The 24,833-nt window shown below is 41.4% G+C and overlaps 1 protein-coding gene across 2 annotated transcripts in view; it reads right to left on the bottom strand.

The window, feature by feature from the left end:
* Window positions 1-24,833, bottom strand: part of LOC126334626 (synaptogyrin) — a 47,212-nt gene that overhangs the window by 18,656 nt on the left and 3,723 nt on the right. For both annotated transcript variants that reach the window (XM_049997059.1, XM_049997058.1), the window contains exon 3: window positions 1,901-2,040. In XM_049997059.1, the coding sequence (XP_049853016.1) occupies window positions 1,901-2,040 (140 nt within the window). The remainder of the gene's footprint in view (window positions 1-1,900; window positions 2,041-24,833) is intronic.

Raw genomic sequence — 24,833 nt, 5'->3', positions numbered from 1 at the left:
CCAGGTCTGTGTTACTCCAAATGAGTAGGTCAATCTTTGTATAGCAGAAGTATTTATGGCTTTTGTTTCGCTGTCAATCCTGTTTTCAGTATCTTTGTTAGTCTTTATATGTATTTTCTTTTAGTTCTTCTTTAATATTTGTATTATCTATTCCTATTTTTTGTCTGTATCCTAGACCTAGATATTTATAGGCATCTAGTTTTTTCCATCATCATCATCATCATCATCATTTACTGGAAACAAAAAGAGAGAAAACTTCAAGAGATATGTGACAGTAACGATACAACAGGTGGCACTGACAGAGCTGACTGATAACTTACGAGACCACATGGAAGCAAAACAAGAAATAGTACAAGAAAGTATTTAATCTTGTTATTGATTAATTTTTCAACGAATTTATTATATTCCACAAAAAATTCAAACACAAACACAACGTTTTTCAACTTTAATGGAAGTAACTGAAGCAATTTGAGAAATACGTACAAGCATCAACTCTACAAGTACAAGGAGATACACATACATTCTTGTGTGTATGTTTAATGCAATGTTCCCCATTTCCTTCATTAGATACAATAAATATCTATTATAATTCACTTTTAAATTTAATTTCTGGTTTTCTGTTGCATTCCTTTTATATGATCCTTGTAACTATTCCAATTATGGAATAAAAGTTATCCATGATTTTATACAGCAAAAACTGAAATCACCTGTAGTTTGAAGACCAGATTGTTCAACAGTTTTTACTGCACTCCTGCGTTACTTTTTCTTACTATGTGTTTAAAAAGTAATTTTAGGTTTGGTCTGTAGCAGAAATCGATATGACTATCACATATGTGAAACATTACTCACAGCTATTGGTACCGATGTCCTGATGAGGTAGGATTGTCAAATACAGTAGATACATTAGTGTTTTGCACTGTACCTATCATTCCAATCATTCCACTCTGGGTGAATTAACAGAAACTATAAACCGGCACAATAGCTGAACAGTCAGCACATTGGATTGCCATTCACAGGGGCTCAGGCTGGGATGGCAGATTTTCTCCCCTCAGGGACAGAGTGTTGTGCTGTCATCATTTCATCCCCATTGTCGGCGCCGCACTCAGTACGACTCACACTTGGTGGCCAAACTTCCCACCTGGGAACTCCTGGCCACTGACAACATGATGGTTTCCATTTCCAATAGAAACTACAGCTTCAACCACTGAAAGTTATGGTTACATACATGCTACACAGTATTTTTGGTAAAAAATCACAAATGTGTTGTACACAGAGAGAACAATATTGTGAAAAGAAAAGTCGCTATCGCCATATAACAGGAATGCAGAGTCGCAGATAGGCACAACAAAAACACTGTCACAAATATAGCTTTTGGCCAGTAAGGCCTTCGTCTAAATTAGAGAACAAGCGAAGGCTTTACTGGCCGAAAGCCATATTTGCTACAGTCTTTTTGTTGTGCCTATCTGCGACTCAGTATCTCTGCTATATAGTGAGTAGCATCTTTCCTTAACACAATATTATTACATTCCATTCAGGATTTTCAATTGTTTGACACAATGAAATTTTTTCTTTATGAAAATGTGAAATTTACAATTTACGATTATTTTGTAGTAAAGCATTTTCTACTGTGCATTAAACAATTTTTAAAATTTAATCCACGAAGGTGCATAGCTAGTGGTCCAGAAGCTGTAAAGATACTTGTGCACAAAATCATTGCAGGAATCTCTTAAGAAATCGCCAAATCATTATTTCCAATTCATGTAATGTAATTTGGATTTTTTTCTAATGAAATATTCCTGAAGTACTGATCAGCATTTGTCAGTAACTCACACAATTTACTAAATTTTTGTAATTTTGTAAATAAGATAGAACAAATTTCGAAATTTTGTGGATAACATACCCAAGTAAAAATAGAAAAGAAGGAGAAGGCAATGGCAGCTTGAACGTCATTGACTCCAATTCCTCCTTGCGGCGTGCTTGACTGGCTCCACTGATTTGTTAAGTAACAGAAGCCGACAAAATACAAAAATGTCCATAAACCTGAAACAAATTCAATCATGCACTGACTATGCTACAATACATTTTATCTATACCGATCTACAGTTCACAAGAATTTGGTGTTGTTATAACAAGGCAACAGCTTCAAGTTCACAAAGAGAAAACAAATTTATAGAAAAGAAAGGGGGCCAACTAACACTTTGGTTTTTTATGTCAACATCTTTAGTGTGACAATAAATCAACAAGCTGTTAAATTATGGTATTGATAGATACGAACTGTTCTGCTAGGTAAAGAACAAATTCATTTTACAGCTACAATTTAGTGACAACTTACATAATCTGTATAGTAATGAAATTTAGTCACAGTAAGTATAAGAAGTAATTAAGAAAGTAGAAAACTATCACAAAACTTAACTAACATGTTGAACTATATCCTACCAATCAGTCATTTTTTCACAGATTCTTTTCTATTTGTGTTTTTATTTTGTCAAATGCAGGAAACTTCAATAGTATCCTGAGAAGAAATGTTCACATGATAGAATAACTTTAAAAAAATTATCATGTTGCTTGTTTCTCTACTCCCAGGAACTTTTACTAAACTAGCACTTGCTAGCAATATCAAACCAGCAAGGTAAAAAAATTATTTTTTCAAAATTAAACTTTACAAGGTAGTAGCATATAACAAGCTGTGCACATCGCCTTAGCTTTCAATAGAGGAAGTAACAGTGTTTCCTGACAGTTCCAGTCTTGATGTGGACCAATCTAATAGTTAATCACAAATTCACTTTGGTAAAATGTGTACCATAAGTTTATAACACGATCCATTAAGTAAATTCAAATTCTTGTTACCATTCTCAGAGAGATGACATGTTCCATGCAGCTCTCCATGATAGTCTATTCTGTATAATTACCATGGTAATTTTTAAAGTAAGAACCATTAGTACATTGTGCCCACGCATCCTGCTGTGTGACATTCGTTCATGGTCAGCCACTCTTGGCCTGTGTCTCATGACGCCACCAATATATTTTAGGTCTCTGTCGGTTGTATGGTTATACTGCTTTGTTTTTCACCATGTTAATCATTACTTCCACTGACTGAAGTGCGCTTGTTTATTCAGTTCTTCAATGTGAAACAAGTTCGTCCTGCTGAAATTCACCAGCAGTATGTTTAAGTTCATGGAGCAGATGTAATGAACGACAGAAATATGCGAAAATGGTATAGGCTGTTTAAACAAGGAAGGGCAAATGTTCATGATGATAAACAATCTGGATGGCCTATTGTCACAAATGAAGAGTTAACCCAAAGATTGGAGGAGGCAATTCACTAAAACAGGCACCTTACTACTGGCGAGCTGCATCGGAAATTTCCGTAAGTTTCGAGATCCATAGTTTATCACAGTGTCACTAATAAACTTCCATAATAAGAAAGTATGCAAGATGGGTGCCAAAAATGCTGACAGAAGAATACAAAACAAAGCAAATGGCACATTCTTTGTCCATTTTGGAGTGCTATAGCAAGGATGGTGACGTGGTTTTTAGTCACATGGGGACTGGCGATGAAACATGGATTGCACACTACACTCCATGGAATGAATGTCAATCCAGTGAGTGGCATCAGACAAACTCCCTAAACTATGAAAATGCAAAAAAGAACCTTCAACACAGAAAATCAATGCCACAGTTTTATGGGACCAGAAAGGCATTATTCCATTAGACTTTTTTGCCAAGAGGAATGACAATGATGAGAGATACTGTGAAACATTATTAAAGCATAGGCACACCATTCAAAATCTCCGGCAGGGACTGCTCTCTAGCGGCATCATTATGCTCCATGATAATGCTCCGCCTCATGTTGTGGCAAGAATAAAGACAACTGGACAAGTTTGAGAATTACTGGTTCATCCACCACGCAGTCTTGACTTATCAAGACTCATCTCTTCCAAAATTGAAGAAATTTCCGCAACTTTACAAATGTTTAAATGTTAATGGAGATTAAGTTGGAAATTGAAAAAATATGCATATTTCAGTTTGTGACAATTTAATGGAGTAAGAGAAACTTTATGAATACACACACTGGTTTACTTTAAAAATGATCCTCTATCTTAGTCTGCTAAAACTGACATGCAATTTAACTTCATTGCTATATTTCAGCTTTTATCTTTATTTACAATTTTTACCTCCATATTTCTTTACAATATTAAATTAACTATTCCTTGGTGCCCTAGAATGTGACCTGTCAATCTTTCCCTTAATCAAATTTTATCACAACTCCTCACTTTCATTCAGTACTTCAGCACTAATTACGGAAACTGCTCATCAAATATTCAATCTTCTGTAGCACTACAATTTCAAAAACTTCAATTTTCTTGCTTGCACTGGTTATTACCAATATTTCATGTCGTATAACTACTCTGCAGGCCAACTCTTTCACAAATATGTTAACTTTTTTTCCTCTAGAAGTCATCACCATCACCATCACAGACTATCTACTTTATATGCTTTACTGCTGCCATCATCAGAAAAATCTTTCTTCTACTTTTAGCATAATAGTTCCTAACCTAATCCCTCAGTCATCTGACAAATTAATCTAAATACAATCTACTACCTTTATTTGTTTTTACTGATGTTCATCTTCTATCAGAATTATAAAATATTAGTTTGTTTATATTTGTAATCCTCTCATTATTAAAAGTAAGTTCCATGTGAAATTAACCCATGGTTTCATTCTCAACATATCACATCTTTATAATATTTTTTAAGTATTATTTTGCTTGCATGAATTATTCCAAATTAATTTCTTTTATGGCCATCACCCCCAAAAACTATGCAACTTACAGAGATGAAATTTGCACCATTTTACTCAGTTTCTTATAATCTTTAAAATCTATGTGCCACTTGGCAATATTAATACAGATGCATATTTTTCCCCACAACATTTTTTTAATTAATAAAATTTTCAATAATTTCATTTTGAAAGGAAAAAATGTCAATATTTTTTAAAGTGTGTGCCAAATTTCATGCCGTGTTCTAGTGGGAACATACTACAATGAGTTTTAATTTAGTGCTGAGTGCAGTACCCAGCAGTCTGTAGGACTTTGTAATGGAATACTTAAAAAGCAAACAATAAATAAGTGACTAGTATTAGAACACTATTTAAATTTAAATAGAATTTGTCTTCCCCATGTTCAACTTACATCAACACAGGCCCAACATTGACTATAAATAACTCACTAGAAGTCTGTAAAACTGTTTTGGATTTCATAAAATTATTCTTTTTATTTTTTTTACAGAAAAGTAAGTAGCTGTGCTTCACAGTTTTAGATGCAATGGAAACAAGTACCACAGTTAAAAATTGTCTGTTAGTTCAGGGTTACAAGTAAATTGGATATTTGCTTTTAAAAGTTACACTTATGAAACCATGGAAGAGCTACATGCAAAGGCACTGCAACATGGTTCCTCTGCAGTGAGTGAGTGAGTGAGTGAGTTGGACACTTCCGGTACAGTTTGGCAACACTGCTTTACAACAATGACTTGTGCACCATTCAATCACACAAGCATTATTGATTGTAGGACCCAGGCGCAATTTTAATTGTTAAATGTCACAGTTGTGTGCTCTTGGTGCTGCATTAATTCACTTGTTACTGGAATGTGTGTTTTGGCTTTTTTTTAAACTAAATGCCCCATACCTGCAGTAACAAACATGATAACTTTTGCTGCATACATGCAGTTATTTATGGTCCACATAGACAACAATCAAAGCACTGAAACAATCTTACCCCTTCTATTTTGGGTATTGAGTTGGAGCTGCTCTATATACTGAATTCTTGGTGTTTAGTAAAAGCAACTGCATGGAATGAGATTTTCACTCTGCAGCGGAGTGTGCGCTGATATGAAACTTCCTGGCAGATTAAAACTGTGTGCCCGACCGAGACTCGAACTCGGGACCTTTGCCTTTCGCGAGCAAGTGCTCTACCATCTGAGCTACCGAAGCACGACTCACGCCCGGTACTCACAGCTTTACTTCTGCCAGTATCCATCTCCTACCTTCCAAATTTTACAGAAGCTCTCCTGCGAAACTTGCAGAACTAGCACTCCTGGCAGAAGTAAAGCTGTGATTACCAGGTGTGAGTTCTGCTTCGGTAGCTCATATGGTAGAGCACTTGCCCATGAAAGGCAAAGGTCCCGAGTTCGAATCTCGGTCGGGCATACAGTTTTAATCTGCCAGGAAGTTTCAACAGCATGGAAGTTTGTCTGCCTGCTATTTAGTGCAAACCCAGAAATCATAGGTCAGATTGCCATTTTTGTATGGCACATCCACTGAGAAAACAAGTCATACCGGGAGGAAAGAGGAAGAGAGATGTTGAATCAAATGTTTGGCTGTCAAGAGAGTAACACGTGTTGCCTGTAATGACTACTGTAGTCTATTATTGTCAAATCAGCTTTCGCAGAACCCAAAGAAAATTCTGATTATATGTAAAGGCTGTTAGTGTCCAGCCCCTAGCTAATGAGACAGGAACTAAACTCGACGGCAACAAAACAAAAGCTGAAATTTTTAACACCATTTTCAAACGTTCCTTTACAAAGGAAAGCCCAGGAAAATTGCCCCAATTTAATCCCTGTACCACTGAAAAGATGAATGAAATAACTACTAGTCTCAGTGGTATTGATAAACAGCTGACATTACAACTGAACAAAGCTCCCAGCCCTGGTGGAATGCCTTTTAGGTTCTACACTGAATTTGCAGCTGAATTAGACCCTCTTCTAACTATAGTCTATGGCAGATCACTAACAAAATCCCATGCTCAGTTCTCAGAAAACTTGTACAGGTGGGGAAAGTTTATAGACATGATCCACAAAACTAATGTCCAATATCCTTGACATCGATTTGTTGCAGAATCTTAGGACATATTCTGAGCTCAAACATAATAAGGTATCTTGAATAGAATGATAACCAGGATAGAGTTCAAAAACGTTTATCATGAGAAACACAATTCTCACCTTTCTCACATGATGTACTGGAAGTTTTGGATTACAACAGATTCAGTGCTTCTCGATTTCCAAAAAGCATGACTCGGTACCACATCTACAATTATTGTCAAAACTATAATCATATGGGGTATGAATGAAAAAAATACAATAAGTATCACACATGCAGCAGATGGGGTTAAAATACACTCGCGACACACACACACACACACACACACACACACACACACACACACACACACACACACACACACACACACACACACACACACACACACACACACACACAAAAAAAAAAACTGGAGTAGTGTAATACCATCATTACAATAAAAATCTTACACAGAGAGCTGCTTTTGCAGATGACTAAGGATTTTTATCAGGAGGAGAGAATATGCCCTTTCCTTTCAATTTTCAGCACTGACAGATCCCCACATTCTGATCATGTTCTACATCCTCTTCGCTATAATGGTAGAAGCTACCTTGAATGGTCATCAAGGCTTCACAATCATCTAGTTTGTCTTCAGTTTCCTTTAACCCCTTAACAAGCCATGCTTCTCGACCGTAGTTGAGTTTCATATGAAGGACACAGATGATGTCTCACATTTTTATATTTTTAATAAAGGGTCATAATCCTCAACTTCATATGTTATGTCTGATGCGGAATGAAGCATACAACATCTGTAAGTAGCATTTTACTAACTTTTTCCCAATGGTGCGCACTTTATGCACAGGTGTAAAAATATATATATAAAACAGAAAGAAACTTCCACATGGGAAAAATATATTAAAAACAAAGATTCCAAGACTTACCAAGCGGGAAAGCGCCGGCAGACAGGCACATGAACAAAACACACAAACACACACACAGAATTACGAGCTTTCGCAACTGGCAGTTGCTTCGTCAGGAAAGAGGGAAGGAGAGGGAAAAATGAAAGGATGTGGGTTTTAAGGGAGAGGGTAAGGAGTCATTCCAATCCCAGGAGCGGAAAGACTTCCCTTAGGGGAAAAAAAGGACAGGTGTACACTCGCACACACACAGACACCATATATATTCTTTCCGCCGTCCACCTAACCTTCGTAACCTCTTGGTTCATCACTATGAAATCCCCAAACCACCTTCCCTACCCTCTGGCTCCTACCCTTGCAACCGCCCCCAGTGTAAAACCTGTCCTATGCACCCTCCCACCACCACCTACTCCAGTCCTGGAACGCGGAAGGTGTACACAATCAAAGGCAGAGCCACGTGTGAAAGCACCCACGTGATTTACCAACTGACCTGCCTACACTGTGACGCTGTCTATGTGGGAATGACCAGCAACAAACTGTCCATTCGCATGAATGGACACAGGCAGACAGTGTTTGTTTGTAATGAGGATCACCCTGTGGCTAAACATGCCTTGGTGCACGGCCAGCACATTTTGGCACAGTGTTACACCGTCCGGGTTATCTGGATACTTCCCACCAACACCAACCTATCCGAACACCGGAGATGGGAACTTGCCCTTCAGTATATCCTCTCTTCTCGATATCCGCCAAGCCTCAACCTCCGCTAATTTCAAGTTGCCACCGCTCATACCTCACCTGTCTTTCAACAACTTCTTTGCCTCTGTACTTCCGCCTCGACTGACATCTCTGCCCAAACTCTTTGCATTTACAAATGTCTGCTTGAGTCTGTATGTGCGGATGGGATGTGTGTGCGTGTGTACACCTGTCCTTTTTCCCCCTAAGGCAAGTCTTTCTGTTCCCGGGATTGGAATGACTCCTTACCCTCTCCCTTAAAACTCGCATCCTTTCGTCTTTCCCTCTCCTTTCCTCTTTCCTGAAGAAGCAACCGTTGGTTGCGAAAGCTAGAAATTCTGTGTGTGTGTGTGTGTGTGTGTGTGTGTGTGTGTGTGTGTGTGTGTGTGTGTGTGTGTGTGTACTGGCGCTTTCCCACTTGGTAAGTCTTGGAATCTTTGTTTTTAATATATATCTATATACCAAGCCTACTAGACTATCTCACTAATCAGTGCTCAGCCTCACTATCAGCCTGTTTGCCGTGGCTTCACCCTTGCATGTGATCGACACCTGTACTCAACACACCACCTCCTCCCCTTTAGGTCACATCTTCCTACCTCTACCTGTGTATCTCCTCTTCCCCTCTCTTTGCAGATTTCCTCCACCCCCTCCTTCCAATAGCCCCACTATCCCTCTACACCTTCCACCTGCCTCATTCATCTCTTACTCCTTCCTTTTCTCCATTTATTTCCTCCTGCTCCTCCCCCTCACTTTGTCAATCCATTGTCTATCCACCTCAACCTGTCCCCAGATATGCTGATCAGCATATGTAGCCCCTGCAATACATTTCAATGAAGTAGGCCAGTACTACTACTGAAACATGTTTGTCAAGCAGGACAGCCTACATGTTTGGGTCTGGAAAATCATGTCTTACTTTTGAGATGGCTGCCCTGTGAAGCTGGTTCATTTGTCAGGTCAATACCGTTCCCACACACAACATGCTTTTCGTGCGAGGAAGCCTAAATGCCAGGAACTGGAAAGAGACCTGTTGCTCATACCTCTATACTTACTGGAGCTAGAAGGTTACAGACCCCACTGTGCTCATACTCGTTAGGTCTAAGGTTTCTGCACAACATTTGGTTGAATGTATTGACACTAAGAATAAACAGCAATCCAGCAGTGACTCAGTAGCGCCGCACGCTTGGTGGTAGCAGTTAGCACAAGCCAGGGCTTTACTGTCACTGATTGAGTGCAAGTTACTCACCAAGTTTTACCATCCCCGTTAACACATAGCAATAAAACTTATCAGACTAGACTAATCTAGGACTGTTTTAACGAACAGCCATGTAAAATTCTGCTTTAAAAAGCATTTTGTATGTAATGACATTGTCAACATTAAGCATTGCATGAAAGGCATGATTAGCCCTGTTGCTCGAGTTGACTCCAGCAACAATGCTAAAACAAAATTGTGAAAATCTGCTGAAACACAGAAGAAAATGAGCCTGCCAGAGGGTCACTATATACCTGGCATGATAAACCCTACTGTACTTTATGACAATTATCATTTCAACTAGCTTGCAAACTATATGGAGTTGAAATTTGAATTAATAAACTGGTTTGGGAAATTTGAATTTAAGAACAGTCAGCAAGCACATTTTTAAAGCTGACTAAAATGGCACAAATTTCTAGTTTTTAAGTCAAATAATTTGATATATGGTAATTTCAAGGTTTCAAAACTTAGCAAAAATCATACCATTTTGGAAGCTTTACAAATTAATAAAACAACTCAAAAAGTTAATGCCTAGAAATTTTAATTTTGAATTTTGTTGTTTGATATGCCTGTAGAAATCATCCAATTCTAAATCATCAATTTTCACAGTTATCTTTTTTGTTGGTCAATTTCACAGAGGGACCGCGAAGGAAATAACTTTCTTTTTATTAGAATTAAAAGATCATAGTAACCAATTCATGTGGGAGCTTCATTTTAATCAATTTAAACTGACCTTTAAGACTGAAAGTGGGTGTTTCAATAAATTTTAAGTTTTGAAGGAAAGCTTACAGCCCTGGCAGAACCATGGTGAACCATTGAAATTTAATTGTTATATGAACAAAAACTGTAAAGCGTGATGAGGTCATAGATGTAAGTCTCAAAACCAACATGAGCCATACAAATAATTGATATGAGACCCATATAATTCCAACTTTCAGTGTAATTTTGATATGAAATACGAATTACTACCTGGAAACCAAATTCAGACAAAGCTACCTTGTCTGGAAGATCAAGAAAGTATACAGTATTAAAAGGTTGCCAACAATTCTGCGTATTTTTCTGGTCCGCACTCCAACAATGAACACAGCCAGGTTGTTCAATGTCTGACAAAACTAGTTACACAAAATAATTTGATCAATTTGTCTGTCAGCATTGATTCCTTTAATCACAAGTGTGCTCTTCAACTAGAAACATGAAACGAAGACTTGTTCTTTGTTAGTGAAAATGCCAACGAGTTAATCAACATCAACTCAGGGTTTACACATGGGAAAAAACGGGTTTCCCTGTTAAAAACACATTCTTTCCCCATGTGAAAATACACTTCTTCCAAGGTGAAAAACACTTTTCCATTATAAGAGAGAGTTTACTTTCTCTTGGAGCTGTGAAAGTATCAATCGATTGAATGGTAAAGATTTTATACACCAGCAGGGAATGTCAGAATGAAAAAAAAAAAAAATCAGTGAAAAAAGTTTTGGAAAGATCTGTGGGCTTTTGAAAGACAATCGTATCTCATGTCATGTGATCTCGCCAACCAATGACAGCAGATATTCAGAGCAAATGACACACAACAGTCAGCCAATAGCAACATCACTTATGTAGTGTGAACCACAAATAGGTAAAGTTAAGATTTCACATATAATTTTGCTCTTTTTTTTTTTATATGTGTTACATTAAGATACATCACACAAATGTGACAGTAAAATTTTAAATAATGACGACGTCTGGTCTTCTAGACTCTAGAAGTCTTTTACATGGCTAGTCCTCAACGTGTTAGGTTTTAAATGAGAGTCAAACACACTGATTTAAGAAATTCATTGCACACAACACGTGTCATCTTGTGTAAAAGGAAACTTACTTTTAAACTAACTCTTTTTAAAGCACCATTCGCAATATTTTCTCACGATCATAGCTTCATTTCAGCAGTTGCCAGAGACCGCCAGGAAACAGGCGTTACTGCGCATGGGCAGCTACGATGACATAGGAGGCCCACATGTTCATTCATATATAGTATCAAGAGATACTACATGATGCCAAAATACATAGGATACTCTAAGGGCATTGGAATTTTGTAAATCACATTAAAATGAATAAAGCTTTTGAGTGCATTTTTTAGGATGCAAATTTTCTTAGAGTACCACAGTTGTATTATCTCATGCTTGTTTCTTTATTATGGCATAATGCCCCATGTGCCAGAAGGTGAAAATGGGCACTTTAAACTCACTGATCAGTTTAAACTGGCCAATAGGGCGGAATGAAACACTTCACATCTAAGGAATTTATTGCCTCTGGGGAAAAATTAATGAAAGTCACATTTATTTATCTAACTGACAGAAATGACCTGATTGTTCTGCAAGGCAATTGTCTGGAGGGGGGATTGTGCAAATAAAATAAAAGAACTGAAATTAATAACATATGTTAGCCTTCTGTAATTATCCGAATGTATTTACTTCACTTGATAGCTCCTACCCACAGAAATCCATTTTGTTTTCATTTGATGTGACGTGTCAACAAAGAGGAAACAGCAAAATCACTAAATGTAGACATGGCTTACGTGTAGACTAACCCCCTGCTCACTACAACGCAGACTGCTAGGCACATGTGCAAATTAGGCAGCTTGGACACCAGAAAAATTGTTCCGGGTAGCATCCGAGTGCTTCTTGCTACTACTGATTCAGCTAACAGCCACACTTCAGGTAGCCAGAAGCAGGAGAAGGTACTGACTATACGCAACTCAACTGCTCGTGTGTGAGAGCCCATGGGCAACTGCTAAAATGTACTTAATGTAAACAGTTGTGATGTCATGTTCATCAACAGCAATTTATTGTTATGAAGTATTCCATAGTCTGTCCTAAAGTCTTTGGTAAGAACTGATAGAGCAAAATGTGTCAGTCAACATAAAAATTGAACTGAAGACTAAAACAATGAAGAGTTATCGGGTTTTTCCCAGTTTCCTGGAACTTACCTGTTTAACTATTATGAAGGTTTATATGCAAGCATATACCTTCACACAAGCAGCCTACAAAGATTTCACTTAAAGCTTTGTAAACATTCTAATAAATTTCAGAAATGACGTAAAATAAGGATTAATATTGCATGTTTTTAAGTAGCCTGTATAACTGATGTGCACAAGACAGAGGAAAGTGCATACTCAGTTCCACTGGTTACAACTAGTTTTCTGAATGCCATCTAATAGTAAATCTACAGTCCACCCATGAAGTATGTACAATGAATAAGCCATTAGTTGCCTGCTTATGAGGAACTAAAAACAAGGCAACACCACTATGCAACCTCAATATTACCCATGTACAGTAGTATCAACAACTGGATATCATTAGCAACAGTAACTACATTGAAAAGTTGTGCATTTTCAAGTTCCCTCATTCAACTACTGTTCAGCTACAAGACTGCCTGATAATGGCAATCATTGTGTAACTTATTACTTCAGACAAAGTGATACATTATTCACTACTTCTCTAATCGACAAAGGATCACAGTGACTTTGGGCAAGCATTTTGTTCTCTTACTATTTTTTGTGCATGTCATGAGCGAGAGTGGCCACAGAATATCTGCCAGGCGGGGAAATGGGCACCTCTCCGGTGCTTGGAGACACTTGCCGATTGCAGCAGTTATTCTATGAAATTATGAACATAGATTATGAAGTCAAAGATGACTTGTTTAACACAAATACTGAAAAAGGTTGGCATTGTTTATACAGCATAGAAAATGGGAATCATACACTCACTATGACTGGATGTGGTGGAAACCACAAAGGTACCTAGAATAATGAGGGATCAAGCTGAGATGGAACTTGCACTGGGAAAATGTTGTGGGATTGTCTGAAAATCAAAAGACATACAATAATGGACATCTGACTGATCAGAAAGATACCACCAACACTGGATTTTTTTGGGGGCACTCAACTACTAAGGTCATTAGTGCCCAGTCACAAACACTAGTGCACTAATAGCATAGAAAAACACAAGGGGGCAACATCAGAAAGTACTTAGAAGGACGCAGAGAAACAAAATAAAAGAGATCTTTTTGGACAAGTCCATCACTGTAACAAAATGAAGGACACGAGCAGCTGCTTGAGCATCATTAGCTAAAAGTTCCTGTAAGGTAGACGGCAAACATAGGACAACACGAGAATAAAACGGGGACAGGACAATAAAACATGACACACAGTCAATGGATGACCACTGGGGCACTGCAGGGAGGGGTCAACGGACAACAGGTAGCGGTGGCTAAATCGGCAATGCCCAATCCGCAACCTGGCCAAAAAGACCACCTCTCGCCGGGAAGGGCATGACGAGGTCGTCCAAGCCGTCGGGATCGGTTTGATGCCCCTAAGCGTATTTTCATGGAGAGAGAACCAAGCCTCATGCCACAATGATGAAACGTGCCAACAAAGAACCCCACTAACATCAGTTGATGAGACACAAAAGGAAGCTGTCCGAGGCAGGAGGACAGCAGCCTTAGCCGCAGCATCAGCAGAGTCGTTCCCAGGCACACCAATGTGGGCAGGAAATAAAACAAGCACCAGTATCAGCTAGCAACTGAAAGGACCGTTTAATTTGTTGCACAAGCGGGTAGTCCGAATATGGTTTACGGTGACCCTGTATTGTGCTCATATAATCAGAGCAGATGGCATAGGGAGCATGACGATGGGGGTGGATATACTGAACAGCCTGAGAGAGCAAAAAGCTCAGCTGTAAAGCTTTAACACTGATCAAGGAGCCAGTATTGAAAGGTATCATCTCCAACTACAAAGGCACATCCGACGCCAGCAGTAGTATTGGAGACACCTGTGTAAATAAAGACGTTATTAGCGAGTCTAACAAAGTTCCACAAACCCCGAGCGGTATATCAAATTCACGGTCCTCTACTTTGGGAGTGAGCCAAGTTCAAGGTGAACGTGGATCTGAGCCTGGAGCCAAGGTGGCGTCGGGCTCTCACCAACTCGAAAAGTCACAGGAAGGGTAAAATCAAGTTGCTGAAGCAGGCGACGAAAGTGAACTCTGGGAGGTAACAGGGCAGAGACATACAGCCCATATTGGTGGTCGAGAGAGTCGCCAAAGAAGGAGAAATATGACGGGTGGGTGGGCATTGACATCAGTCAGCAGACGTACCGACAAAGCAACATATTGCACCAGTAGTTTAGTGGTAATTCGGCAGCTTCGGCATACAGACTCAACAGGACTGGTGTAGAATGCTCCAGTCACCAGATGTAACCCCCAATGGTGGACAGAGTTTAGACGGCGTAAAATGAATGGCCGGGCAGAAGAGTAGACAAAGCTCCCATAATCCAGCTTTGATCGGACAAAGGACTGATATAAGCAAAGCAGGACCATTTGATCTGCTCCCCATAATTTACCACTGAGAACACGGAGGACATTTAGGGAACGGGAACAACAAGCAGCCAAGTAAGACATGTGGAGACCAGCAAAGTTTCCCGTCAAATGTAAGACCTAAAAATTTTGTTGTTTCCACAAATGGGAGAGCAACGGGACCGAGACTTAAGGATGGTGGAAGAAACTAACGCCAGAAGTTCATACAGACTGTTTTCTCACCAGAAAAATGGAAACAGTTGGCGACATTCCAGGAATATAGATGGTCTAGACAACGCTGAAGAAAGCACTCCAGAAAAAATGTAAGCTGCGCACTGCAGTAGATGGTAAAATTGTCCACGAAAAGGGACCCTGATACATCAGCTGGGAAGCAATCCATTATTGGCTTGATCATTATGGCGAAGAGAGCGATGCTCAAAACTAAGCCCTGTGGCACACTATTCTCCTCGCGAAAAGCACCCTATTCTCCTTGCGAAAAGTACTGGACTGGACTGCACAGGACAGGACGGAACCCACATGTACCCTGAACTGTCTATCCATTAAAAATGCATTAATAAAAAAGAGGGAGGCGGTCGCGAAGACACCAAGTGTGCATGGTGCAGAGAATGCCCACTCTCCAACAGGTGTCATAAGCCTTCTCCAAATCTAAGAACTCAGCCACCATCTGGCACTTACGCAAAAAGTTGTTCATAATGAAGGTTGACAAGGTAACTAGGTGGTCAACAGCAGAGCGGCGCCTACGAAAGCCACAATGGACATTGGTAAGGAGGCGTTGAGATTCAAGCAGCCAAATCAATCGAGAATTTACCACGTGTTCCATCACCTTGCAGATGCAGCTAGTAAGGGAGATGGGGCGATAACTGGAAGGAAGTTGTTTGTCCTTTCCTGGTTTGGGCATGGGAACAACAATTGCTTCACACCAGCATGTGGGAACCATGACCTTCACTCCAGATGAGATTATAGGCGTGAAGAAGAACACCTTTACCTGCAGGAGGAAAATTCTTCAGCATCTGAATATGTATTCCATCGGGCCCCGGAGCAGAGGATCGGGACCTGTCGAGAGCACTTTCGAGTTCTCGCACGGTGAAGGTAGCATTGTAACTTTCATGATTCAAAGACTGAAAGGAAGGTGGCCATGCCTCCTCCACTTGTTTTCTGGGGAGGAAGGCAGGGTGGTAATGGGCAGAGCTCGAAACCTCCGTGAAAAAGCAGCCGAAGGCATTCGAGAGATACTCAGGATCCAAAAGGACGTCATTCGCTACAGTCAGGTCAGAAACCGAGGGATGGACCTTGGTGCCAGATAGCCGGCACAGGCCACCCCCACACAACCGAAGGAGTAAACTGTTGAATGAGCTGGTGAAAGCCACCCAGCAAGCCTTTTTGCTTTCTTTGATAACAATACGACATTGTGCACAGAGTCGTTTGTAACTGATACAGTTCGCCATCGTAGGGTGGCGTTGGAAGGTGCATAAAGCATGTTGCCGAGCGCGAATGGCGTCGCTGCATGCCGTAGTCCATCAGGGGATTGGGACTAGACGGGGAAGTACGAGGGATGGAATATTCAGCAGCAGTGAGAACAACGTCAGTGAGGTATGCAACCTGACTATCGCAGCTGGAGAAGTCAGGATCATGGAAGGTCGCCAGGAAGGTGAAAAGCCCCTAGTCAGCTTTGGAGATGCGCCAGCTAGTGGAACATGGAGAAGGGGTGTGATGCAGGGGATGGATTACAAGGGGAAATGGTCGCTCGAGTATGTGCCTGACAGAGGTCCAAGTGGGAATAGGTATGTGTTGCGTCTGAAGGGAAGGTAGGTGCACCAGTATTTAAGCAGGCCAGATAGAGGTGGTTGAAAAGGTCTACTAAGAGGGAGCCTCTCGGGCAGGATGCTGGAGAGCCCCAAAGGGGATGGTGGGCATTAAAGTCTCCAATCAACAAAAATGGTGTAGGAAGCTGAGCAATCAGTTTTATCATGCCTGCCCTAGTAAAGGCAGGTGATTGTGAAGTGTAAACAGTACAAATCGAAAATGTGAAAGTGAGGAGAGTAATTCGGACGGCAACTGCCTGCAGATCAGTGTGCAATGCGATTGGATCATAGTAGACATAATTCCGAACCAACAACATGACCCTCCATGAGCCGGAATACCTGCCACAGGGGGTAGGTCAAAACACACTGAGGTATAGTGTGCCAGGTCAATACTTCATTTCTTGGAGACCTATGACAAGCGGGCAGTGCATTCAAAGGAGCAATTTTAGTTCCTCTCTGTTGGCGCGAATGCCACAAATATTCCATTGAAGACGTGCCATTATGAAAAAGGAAAGAAAATAAAGAAACAAGAAAGGGTCACCTCTATGGCCGCTGACGGCTTGGCTTCGAGGGAGCACTGCTGCTGCAATCAATAGGTGAGCTGGACAGGAGGGGCAGCTTCCTCCACTGGTGAAAGGCCAGCTGATTGGCTACCAGAGGTGCGACCTGACGAAACTGAAGATGGCCGGGGATGGCAACCACTGGGTGGTGCAGGAGAAGAAATGTGCCACGGCAGAGATGGAGAACTCTTTACTATGAGCCACCTTTGAAGAATTACGTTTGGTCGAAAGAACAGTTGATGGCTGTTAAGTTCGGGTATGCAAGAAATCTTTGCGTGTCGGTTCTTTGTTGCAGGTCCGAGCATCTGATTTAAAGGACCTCGTCTTAGCAGTAGCAGTAGCAGTAGCAGTAGCAGCAGATGATGATGATGGACTGAGCCTTAGGGTTGGTGGGAGGAAGAGGAGACGTTGATCCGGCGATCTTAGCACTGGCCGGTCTGACGAATGAATCTCTGAATGTGAGATCCCATGTCTGTGTAGCTACCTTCCAGGTAGGATGAAAGAGAGGCGAGAACGGTACTGTATTTCCCTGCCGGACGCACAGTGGGCTTTCTGCTATTTAATAACTTGCGAGCAGCTGTGGTCAACACCTTCTCTTTCACTCAAATTTCCTGTGTACTTTTCTCATCTTTGTAGACGGGGCAGTCGTGAGAGGAGGCAGCATGGTCAGCCATGCAGTTGACGCAACAAGGGGACGGAGGTTGACAGTCACCCTCATGGGCGTCCCTGCCACAGGTAACGCATTTAGCCGCACTTGAAAAAGACTGCCGTATACGGTTAAACTGCTGACACTGGCAACCCCTTGTAGGGCTGGGTACATACGGCCAAACAGAAATGATCTGATAACCCGTTTTAATTTGTGAAGGCAATTGCACACTATCGAATGTCAGGAATATGGTTCAGGTCGGTACGAAGTCCTTGTCGACCCTTTTCACGACCCAATGGACTGCCGCCACTCCCTGATCAGAGAGGAAAGACAGAATCTCCTCAGCAGTTAGTCCATCGAGTGACCTGGTATACACCATGCCATGTGACGAATTCAAGGCGCGGTGCACCTCCGCCCATACAGGGAATGTGCGTAACAGTGGCTCGAAGTAATTTTTGGGCATGGAAGGCACACACTGTCTCCAACAGCAAGGTACTGTTGTGCAAGCGAGTACAAGATTTCACTGGTCCTGCAATCGTATCTACACCCTTCTGAATGACTATTTTAAGGGTTGACTGTTGAAAAATCTTAACCGTCAGATCTTGTGACAACAAGAAATTTCAGTGCTGGTGGTAGAATTTTCTGAACAGGAGTTTCATCTAGCTCTTTTTTTTTGGGCAAAAGACAGGGAAGAAGAGAAAACCATAGCAGCTGAATATCTTCCCCTTCCCCCCCCCCCCCCCCCCCCACGATCGCCAGCACATCCGATGGCACACCACTTCCTCGTGTGTGTGTGTGTGTGTGTGTGTGTGTGTGTGTGTGTGTGTGTGTGTGTGTGGGGGGGGGGGGGGGGGGGGGGGGACCAACAAGTCTCCTTCCTAGATGTTGACCACCTCGAAGGAGGCTACATCAGTATCTCCGTCCATATAAAAACCTGCTAACCACCAGCAATACCTCCACTTTGACAGCTGCCACCTGTTTCATACCAAGAAGTCCCTTCCATACAGCCTAGCCACCTGCTGTCATCGCATCTGCAGTGATGAGCAGTCCCCCTCAAAATATACGGAGGGTGTCACTGAAGCCTTCACTGACCATAATTATCCTCCCATCCCTGTAAAAAAACAAATCTCCCGTGCCTTATCTTTCCAGTCTCCCACCACCTCCCAAAGTACCACAGTCTGGCCTCAGAGGAGCATTCCCCTTTTAACTCAGTACCATCAGGGACTGGAGCAACTGAATTACATTCTCCGCCAGGGTTTCTATTACGTCCCGTCGTGCCCTGAAATGCGAAATGTCCTGCCCACTGTCATTCCCACCCCACTTACCGTGATATTCCGCCATGGACTGAACCTACACAATATACTCATCATCCTTACACAACCTCTGCTCCCAATCCCTTATCTCATGGCTCATATGCCTGTAATATGACCTAGATGCAAGACCTGTCCCATACATCCTCCTACCACCACCTACTCCAGTCCGGTCACTACCATCAACCTCTCCCATCGAAGGCAGGGCTACCTGTGAAACCAGTCGTGTGATTTACAAGCTAAGGTTTTTTTTTATTTTTTTTATTTTTAATGGAGCAAAACTGCTACGGTCATTAGTGCCCGGTCTGTGACTTAGGAAAAGCTAAAAAACGAAACTGGAAACCAGCAGCAATGGGAGCAAAACTCAAAAAGTGGGGAAACTAAAAACAGAAGGAACGCTTAAAAAAACACTATAGAAGGGGGGTTGTTTGTCCCCAAAAAGAGCTTCAAATTACTGACGTCATCTCACTGGCACTAACGAACTCGAGAACGCGATCGGGTGTCATCTGCTAAAATGGAAGATATATCAGGTGACAGCTGTAGACGGGTGCGTAACAGAGTAAAATAGGGGCACTCAAGTAAAGGTGTCTCACAATCCACAGTTGAAATCAGTGGCGACAGAGTGGGGGAGGATCGCTACTTAAAAGATGTCGATGGCTAAAAAGACAGTGCCCTATCCGGAGTCTAGTTAAAATTACCTCTTCCCGATGAGTTCGGGAGGAAGAGGTCCAAGCACAGGGAAGATCTTTCATGTCCCGCAATTTATTACTGGGAAGTGTCGACCAATGTGCGTGTCAAAAGAGCAACACGATGACATAAAACACTCCATAGATCGGCGAAGGGAATCATGCGAATAGCTGGCCAAAGAAAAGAGACTGCAGCCTTGGCCGCTATGTCGCTGCCTCATTTCCACAGATACCAACATGTCCTGGGATCCAGAGGAACACCACACAGACACCCCTCAAGTGGAGGCAGTCCTGAATCCAGTGGACAGGGTAGAGAGCTTTGAGACTGAGGAGAGAGCTGAGAGAGTGAGCAGATAACATACTGTATCCACTGATGGCGATGGATGTATTGGACAGCCTGGAGAACTGTGTAAAGTTCTGCAGTATAAACTGAACACTAGTTGGCAACTCGAAATAGATTTGGGGTGTTGCCAACAATATAGCCACCCACTAAACCAAACGATGTTTTTGATCCGTCAGTGTAAATAAATGTGGCATCCTTCATTTGTGCGCATGGAGCAGCAAATGCCTGACAAACAAGTGAAGGGGGGTACCATCCTTGGGAAACTGACAAAGGTCACAGAGCAGGCAGGTCTGGGGCCGAGCCAAGGTAGCGCTGTACCCCAAGTTGTCAAGAAAGTTTTAGAAAAGTGGAAGGAAAGCGAATGGGGCAGTTGACGGAAGCGGACTCCCGGTGGTAGCAGGGAGGAAGGGTGGCCAGGATACCCTAACTCCAAGGACGCTTTGATAAAAATGTCATGGGCCGGATTTGCAGGCATGGAAGACAGATGGCTAGCATAACGACTCAGAAGGACAGCTCGCCGATTGGACAGCGGAGGTTCAGCAGTCTCAGCATAAAGGCTTTCCACAGGGCTGGTGTGAAAAGCTCCAGACACTAAATATAATCCACAGTGGTGGATAGAGTCGAGACGCCAAAGAAGAGAGAGCCGAGCAGAAGAGTAAACTAGGCTTCCATAGTCCAATTTCGAGCACACTAAGGTGCGATAGAGGTGGAGAAGGACCACTCGGTCCTTTCTCCAGGAGGCGCCATTCAAGACACGGAGGGTGTTGACGGATCGCAGACAGTGAGCCGAAAGATAGGAAACGTGGGAGGGCCAGCACAGCTTTCTGTCCAAACCTAAAACCCAATAATTTAGCAACGTCTGCAAACGGAAGGCTGACAGGGACTAGATGAAAGGAAGGCGGAAGAAACTCTGTAAGACGCCTAAAGTTAACACAAATGGTCTAACTGGGAGAAAAGCGGAACTCGGTTTCGATGGTCCAAGAGTGGAGGCGATCGAGACATCCTTTAAGACGTCGTTCAAGAAGGCTGGTCCGTTGAGAGCTATAGTAGACTGCAAAATCGTCCACAAAGAGGGAGCCCAAGACATCAGGAAGGAGACAATCCATAACTGGATTTATGGCAATGGCAAACAGTACAACACTTATCACGGAGCCCTGGGGTACCCCGTTTTCTTGGGAGAAAGACCTGCGACCGTAACGGTTGCGCGGTTCCAGACTGAAGCGCCTAGAACCGCTTGGCCACACTGGCCGGCCTGTGCCTGCATAAATCGGCAGAGTTAAATTCAGAAATTTTCTGTGTAAGCAGTATAGGTGCAACCCCTGACTGTACCCTTCTTGTCTAAATGAGAAAGCTTGCATACAACTGATTTTATTTTAATTTTCAAAGTAACTGAATGGGCCAAACTTTTATTTCAATGTAGATATCCTACATTAGTTTTATTTTATATTTTATTATTTAGCGACAAGCTGCAGAAGGCGTTTGATGTAAGAAACCTGTGTGACAGCAGGTGCTACAAGGAGCTATCAATGCCTTATGGGGTTCCCAGAAGAACCTCTTAGCACTTATTTGGTGCAGAAGTTTGTAGTGTTCTTCACAGTTTTAATAAATAAACCAATACACATAGACTTTAGTCATCAATAATACCTTCTGATTCACTATTTACAACAGTCTGCCAATGGCAGGGTAACTTTTCGAATCCACAACTGCAGAAATCCTATGGTTTCGACACTAAGAACTTGTCGAGCTATGTTTGGAGCGCATTTTCATCCGGAAAGGAAGTTCAAGTTCATTGAAGGTTGTTTAAAAGGATGAAAATAAGAGTGTGGAAGATTAGGCGAATAAGGTGGGTGCAGAATTTCTTCCCAACAAAACATTTATACAGCAGAATGCAGGCAGGCATTATCATGAAGTAGCATAACTTCATGCAGTTTTCCTGGTTGCTGTTCTTTGACTGCATCTACAAGGCATTCAGTTGTTGACAACAAATATCAGAAGTGATGACTGCACCTCTGAAGCAATTCTTAGTATATCACAGCATCCCTAGTCCATCAGATGCATAACATTATCTTTTATAGATGTGCACAAGTCTTTGGACAGGGAGTTTATGCTTTTTTGGACTACTATTTCTTCTTTTTCAATGTTAGCATAAAAACACAATTTATCATCGCCAGTAACAGCACAGGATAGGACTGGTCAGTGTTCTTCATGGGCCAAGTGAAGGAAAGCAAGCAGAGATGCACATATAGCCTCCCATCTACTTTTGTGATTTTGAATGCAGCACATGGTATCCACGCACCCGATTTTTGAACTTTCCCATTGCATGCGCATGTCGCACAATGGTGGCATAATAGCGGATCAGCACATTTGCCAGTTCTTCAGTACACTGATGTGGATCATTGTGGTTTAATGTGTTTAGACATTCATCAAACCCTGAAGGTCTTCCTGAATGTGGAGAGCCATTAATGTCAAAACAATCCCCCTTAGAAAGCCATTTTCTTGCCATGCTCTGTCCAATGGCATTATCCCCATACACAGCACAAATGTTTCTGGCTGCCTCTGCTGCTGTCACTCTTCTACCAAACTCGTTACAATGATTCACAGTAAACATCCCGCTGCATAGGTTAACTTTTTTGGTTGCTGTCATATCATATCACTAAGTCTGTAGTATAATGCAAGGTGACATTTTCATTTTGCAAGGCATACTACAATTTTGTGTATATTTGGGATTGTTGCTCATCAAATTGTTATTATCTCTTTTAATATGACTCTACTAAAGGGAATATTTAAGAGAAGAAGAAAGAAGGGAAATGGATTCTACAGAAAATGTCTTGTTAAAAGTTTAGAGCTGCAAAATGATGTTAGGGAAAGCAACACTGAACAAAGTGCTTCACCATCTCATTCTTCTGCAAAGAAGACTGTAAACAGCACCGGAGTATGCAGTGAAACAACTGCCAGGGATACCAGTTTAATATTAGGTTTAAATGTTCTAAAAACAATACTTAAATTATATGCTGTGATGTGTGTGGCAGTGAGAATTTCTGGAAATGTCTGCAAAAGAAACAGTTTAGGTCTTAGTGTGGAAGTCTCTTGGGCAGAAAAGGTGTCATCAATCTAAACATTCCTGTACAATTGCTATACGTATCGATACCAGGCAGGTGCCAGATGTTTAAGCATTGTCAAAATGCTGCCATGGATACACAAAAGAGGAAAACAATAGTAAGAGGGACAACTGCAGGAAAACAACTGTCAGAAGGGATCCAGTGGAGGAATGCGAAGTGCCTCGGCTGTGAAGATCTTTCAGCACTTAAAAAATGTGGGATTCAGTACATTAAATTCATTTAAGTGAATAATTGCTAGCATGCTCTATGATCACCTAATACTACAAAAGTTAGAATGTGTGCGACATATTTAAAACTGAAGGAGTAGAGATTGTAAAATCGGGCACAACTTTAGCAAAAAAAACTTAAGATGGCAAGACCATCACAGGATGTCTGACTGCAAAATGATCGATCAGCTAAGTGAATGCTGCGGCCAAGCTATTAGAAGAAATAGAAACAACCTGGAAGGAAAGGGAGAAGCAGTAAGGGCAACTTATTTCTGTAGGACATCAAGTGATAAGAAGCCACTGCACAACATTTGTTCAATTGGCTGGTGTAAATACCACAATGCTGAGGCAGCAGGAACCAAATACACCCAAAGAAACATCATTCCTGAAGCTGCTGGAATAATAAAGTCAGTACATAGAGAACTAGCACATCCAGATCTTCTGAAGAAATGCTTCACAGGAAAAACTAAATGTTGTATGGACCAGGGTGTCCAAACACCTATTTGTAGGCTAGAAAATGCTGAAGATTGCGGTTAATGGTGCTGCAATTACAACCAATGATGGAAATGCAGGCAGAATGAAAGTTCTGAGGTAATGTGGAATTAAGTCTGGCCATAATACCAAAGTACTTCTACAAAAACTGGACAGACAGCAAATTATGGACAACAATACAACAGAAGCAGCAAGATCCTTCAGATGGAGAAAGAGTGTGCTGGAATGATTTAGGCCGTTTTCTTTTACTTCAGCTTCTAGATGTGAACTCTAGAATGACTATGCATTTTCTGCAAATGTTTCTCATTATCTCAGGAATTACTAGAGCTAAAACTGACATGATTTTTTTGGGGGGGGGGGGGGGTGGAGAAAACAGTAGAGAGAGAGAGAGAGAGAGAGATTCTATACACAGGATTCACACATCAATAATTACTTTAATTGTCGGCCACGAGGTACATGTAATTGAAGGATTTCTATTTTGGTTCCAAAAAGTGTGTACTGTAAATTCAAAGACACTACTTTAGTGATAAGTTAATAAAAGTAAAAATTGAAGTAGTTACTTCATCCATA

This window comes from Schistocerca gregaria, chromosome 2 (genome assembly GCF_023897955.1).
Source record: "Schistocerca gregaria isolate iqSchGreg1 chromosome 2, iqSchGreg1.2, whole genome shotgun sequence".
Lineage (NCBI taxonomy): Eukaryota > Metazoa > Arthropoda > Insecta > Orthoptera > Acrididae > Schistocerca > Schistocerca gregaria.
Note: the sequence above shows the minus strand (reverse complement) of the source record. Positions and strands in the feature narration are given on the sequence as shown.